This window comes from Brachycentrus maculatus, unplaced genomic scaffold (assembly GCF_059751285.1).
Source record: "Brachycentrus maculatus isolate JH-2025_06_01 unplaced genomic scaffold, ASM5975128v1 h1tg000244l, whole genome shotgun sequence".
NCBI classification, from domain to species: Eukaryota; Metazoa; Arthropoda; class Insecta; order Trichoptera; family Brachycentridae; genus Brachycentrus; species Brachycentrus maculatus.
The window spans coordinates 2199370-2204743 of NW_028280995.1; the positions used below are offsets into that span (position 1 = coordinate 2199370).

The 5374-nt window shown below is 33.6% G+C and overlaps 1 protein-coding gene across 1 annotated transcript in view; it reads right to left on the reverse strand.

Annotated features, from left to right (window-relative positions):
- LOC148306313 (tripartite motif-containing protein 3-like) overlaps positions 1-5349 on the reverse strand; it is a 145872-nt gene extending 140523 nt beyond the window's left edge. The window contains exon 1 of the mRNA XM_088265237.1: positions 5306-5349. Coding sequence (XP_088121363.1) covers positions 5306-5325 — 20 coding nt within the window. The 5' untranslated portion in view covers positions 5326-5349. The remainder of the gene's footprint in view (positions 1-5305) is intronic.
- Between the last annotated feature and the right edge of the window lie 25 nt (positions 5350-5374).

Here is a 5374-nt window from a genome sequence, read left to right on the forward strand (position 1 = left end):
ATCTAATGTCGAGGAAACATAAGAAATAGTACCTAGTTTATTAATACATAATATTATTACTGTCGACAATAAGTAAGTGTGAACGGGGCTTATCGTAGGGCTGGCCAAGAATAACATAGGTAGGTACCCACAAATAATAATAAAAGGTATATCCAATATACCTCCTCTCAATCGAACCTCGAGCAGTTTCACTCTTGCTATTTTGGTGCAAATTTGTGACATTTGGTATTACCTATTTCGCATTTATTTACTGAAAATACAATATTATTATGTCGTGACCATAATGCAGAGTAAGTCAAATTAATAATTTTATCTAGATTCGTTTTAAAAAATATTGTTTACAAACTTCCGCACAACATACAGAAAAATCACATCCTAGCTAATAATAAAGTTTTTTTTAACCTACATGACTACTGTAAAAAATTACTGCGGAAATATATACCTTAATATTTTATGTGCTGAACATTTTAGTCGGGAACATATTTAGATACCAAACTCGACGTATTATCTCGAAAAATAAATATCTCGATATTCAGCCAATAATTATTCAAAAATTTATTTTGTTCACCGTCACCAGAAATTGCAAACAGACTGTCTTGAATTGCGTGACCTTCTTAGTATTAAAAACTTCATCCTCAATCTGGGATCTGGGTATGAGAAAAGGGTATTATCGGGAGGAATATCTAATTTTACATACTCAACCTATAAAGGATTATATACGACTCGTTTTGTGTTTATAACAGCCAATATAATCAATATTTTCATTCATAATTTTCTTTTGCAAAATTCGCCTTCGTTAATACGTTGTTTTCGTAAGTTGGTAACAAATGACGTCACAGACGCGAATCCACACTACTACTATTACAGCTCTATAGAGCCGATAATAAAGGAATACGGGCCATAACACACCCGATGACGTAAAATTTGATGACGTATAGCGGTGTCCGTTTTTCGTTTTATTCAAATATGTAAAGTTTAAACCTTCACATCACCTCCCTCATTTCTCTACATATTAAAAAAAAATACTACAGATAGTCTTGTGATTTTTCATATTAATTTATTAGCCAATAAACCAACGTCATGAGAAAAATACATTGTATAATTTTACGTCTTTTTAGTGCTTCTGTATGACGTCGAAAGCCCACTATGGACTCTCAAACAAATAAAGAAATAAAGAAGAAAAGAAGATTGAGGCATTCGAAAAGTGGTGCTATAGAAGAATTCTCAAAATACCACGGGTTAATTAGAGTTCAAAACGAATATGTTTACAGACGCACAGGAAAAGAGCTATGCTATGGACACCAAAAAAGAAAAGAAAGCTAGAATATGTACTTGGGGCATTTTATGAGGGGAGAAAAATACGAAATCTAACATACCTCTTTTGAGCAAAAGTGTAATTCTTTGTACGTTTCCATAAAGTGTGTATAACACTTGATAAATTCTACTACTACTACTACTACTACTACCATCACGCCTCTTTCCGCAGGGGTAGACAGAGAGGATGTAACGCCACTCTTCTGTCCTGACATACGCTCCTCGCCTCCTTCACATCCATACATCTATGTAGTCATATATGCCCTCCGATTACGAAGACTTTTGACACCACCAGATTTTAGGTTCTGATTGATCTATATTATTTCGAGAAATAAAAATACTTTGTGTTCTGATCCACTCACATTTTTATTTAACCAACTAGTTTCGGCAACAACCTGTTGCCCTCTTCAGGGTTACATTTATTGCGAAACTAGTTGGTTAAATAAAAATGTGAGTGGATCAGAACACAAAGTATTTTTATTTCTCGAAATAATATATCAAGATGATCCACAAAGTTAATGCTTTCAATATTCAAAACATCTGATTGATCTGATCGCGCCGAGTCTTTTTCGGCTTTTTTGTTGAAAATTTATCTTTATTAAATTAATATTTCATTTTAATTTTTATATTCATCATTCACATTTGTTTCTCCGCTTCTAATGATCAAATTAATGACATAGAAATGTAATTAAGATTAATTATTTAGCTATGTTATATATAACTAGTTGATAAAACAAGAACAGTGCTTGATTATAAATCTAATTCGTAACGCTCAACGATAGTTTTTAAAAATATAGAAACTTATTTAGGGCTGGCGATGTTTGTAATACCTTCATATTGTACAGAATTGTTAACAAAAATATCGAAAATTTTGATAAGAAAGACCTGTGCTCTTAGAAGAGCAAATGGTCCAGTCGATATGTAATTTGAAATTGTACTTATTTGAAACAGAAATTTCTATTTTAAAACTATTGGGGTTCTTTTTTTAATTTTTATTTCTATTTGCATCTTTAGATTGAAAATGGTTGACCAAACTTCTAGGAAATTTAATAACTCAAAATATTTGCTCAAGTTATTTTTGTAAATTTATAAAAAAATTAATCTATCCATTTTATTGTTCATAAATGCTGTTTTTTTCAAGATTTTTATCAATATATCCACATTTTAACCATATATATCATTTCAATCGAAAAATATAAATGATGTTTTTAACTGAAACATAATACAGTTTTGTCGAGATTTTTATTGATATATCAACATTTCAAACATGATATCATTTCACTTGAAATAGTGTACCCCTGAAATGCCCAGACTTCCATATTCACATCTTAATAGCTTTCTTTATCCAATAAAAATCTCGAGGATCTCTAAAACGCATACACAAAAATGAGAAAACACAAGAAAACCGTCACTAACACGATGATTTTTGGCAATAATGGATCTTTGTCAGACATGAGGAATGTCTAATTTAACATACTCAAACTATAAAGGATTGCATTAGACTCGTTTTGTGTTTATAACAGCCCATATAATAAACATTTTCACATATTTTATTTTAGAAAATTCACATTTGAAAAAACGTTATTTTCGTAGGTTGGCAATGAATGACGTCACAGAAACGATGGAGTTATTTAAATATTGGTAACATTGCTAAATTATTGGCGGCTCTATTTATTGATGTCTATGGTCCACCCTCTCACCCCCCCCCTCCCCTCATATTTGTGTAACACAAATGGTAGTGTAGTGGTAAACAAACAATCCACACTACTACTATTACAGTTCTATAAGCCATAGACAATAAACCATATGACGTCATAAAGCGTTCGATAACGGAAATTTGATAACGTATGCGAACGCACGTTTTTCGTTTTATAAAAATATCTAAAGTTTAAACATATATCCCTTATTTCTCTACATATTTCAATAAGAATGCTACCGATAGTCTTGTGATTTTTCATATTTATTTATTAGACAATAATCACACATCATAAAGAAATCTTTGTGGAGAAGACATTTTAAAGTTTTTATCTATCTATTTGTCGTAGACATAATGAAGTTCCGAGAAACCCCCGGAAAACAGTGCAAGGGAAACTTGAAAGAAAAAGGTCAACAAAACTATTTACAAGAAAGGGAGATGGGGGACTATTTATTGTCGCAGGGTCTTCTTCCACCCCTACTGAAATTATATCAAGTAGCTTTGCCATTTCGTACCACTCGAAATATCGATAGTTTCAGCCAAATTATCTGAGTCAACAACATTCAGGGAAAAATATACTGACAGGGTTGCATACACTTGTATCTGTTTTTCCGGATATTTTTTTTATTTGGTCTTAACATTACACTAAAAACATTTTTAATAAATATCATTAAATATCCTTCTTATTTGTTGGATTATTGTTGTTATTAGATTATGCCTTTTTAATTTGTCCCATATCTGTTCCATCTACATGTTTGCTATTCATTAACTCAGCGTTCCGCAAACTTCTTCTGTTCAAGGTACACCTGCGAAATTAAGAAATTTCAGAGGTACACCAAAGAAAAAAAAACATAGTTTACTTAATATTAGTTAATTATCAAAATATAATGCAAAAACATATTTCATAACAAAGTTTTTTCAATATCTTCACAAAACTAGACTTTTTCCGCGGCACACCAACTAATCACCACGGTACACCAGTGTGCCGCGGCACACACTTTGCGGAACAGTGCATTAACTGAATGCGATACTTATACAACTTTAAAAAAAATAATAACCCGCAAAAGCGCCGGCCAACGTCGGGTTGGAATCGCATCTAGCTGACTAACTAAACTAAGTAGCTACTATCTCTCTCACTGCCTACACTGGGGCACTTCTCGAAACTTGGTGGTGATTTTACAAACTTGTATTTATTTAGATTGGCAGTGAGAGGGACTTTGAAAGATTTTAAATGTAAAATCACAGTAAAATCGGGATACAATTTTGTTTCACACTTTCTAACATTTTTCCCAACTAATCTATCGAGTTCATAATAATCTATCGAGTTGTGGTCCCATGGTTAGTGTCGCGGACCCTTGAGTCTCGAGTTTCTCGGTTCGAACCCACTCTACCACAATTTGATACCTATTTTTAATAATGAAGAGCTTCGGCTCACAGAAATAGTATGAAATCGAAGTATTTTTGTGAATAATAAAAACACTAATGTTTTTCTTTAAAAAAACTGTCAAGAAGCCTAGATACTTCTGTATTAGATCCTCAAATGCAGATGGGAGCTTTCAACGTCTGGTTCAAAACTCCGTTATTTTGTGGAACCGATTATTATCGTGTATATTTTATTATTCCTCGTTCAGCCTTACATTCGTTTCTTATATCTTCGTTTTTAATTCTGTCATACAATGATTTTCTACACATTCGTCTGAGGGAGCGCATTTCAACAGCCTTCACTCTGCTTTCATCCTTAATAATTGAAAATTAAATTAAATTACATTTTAACAATTGAAAAGATTGGGAAGAGTTCTTTACGGTGGTATAGACATTCACTCTGCTTTTATCCTTAATAATTGAAAATTAAATTAAATTAAATTGTAACAATTTAAAAGATTAGGAACAGTTCTTTACGGTGGTATGGACATGTGGAGCGAATGGATAACGAGAGAACGACTAAGAAAATATATGTGGCGAATGTGAGAGGGAAAACAGAACGAGGACGACCGAAAAAGACTTGGCACGATCAGATCAATCAGAACCTAAAATCTGGCGGTGTCAAAAGTCTGCGCAATCAGAGGGCATGTTTGACTAGATGTATGGATGTGAAGGAGGCGAGGAGTGAATGTCAGGACAGAAGAGTGTGGCGTTCCATCCTCTCTGCCTACCCCTGCGGAGAAATGGCGTGATGGTAGTAGTATATTTTATTATCGCATGTACGTTTTTGCGCGAGTGGCAACCCTACAGATTTGGAAGCGAGTAGGTACGTGCGTATCCATGCGTATGAAGTTGAAAGAGAGGAATACTTACAGAAGTGAGCAGCAATTCATGCAGACTAGATTCCGGGGCGCCCGGTGGCGCCTGGCGCCTTCACGATCT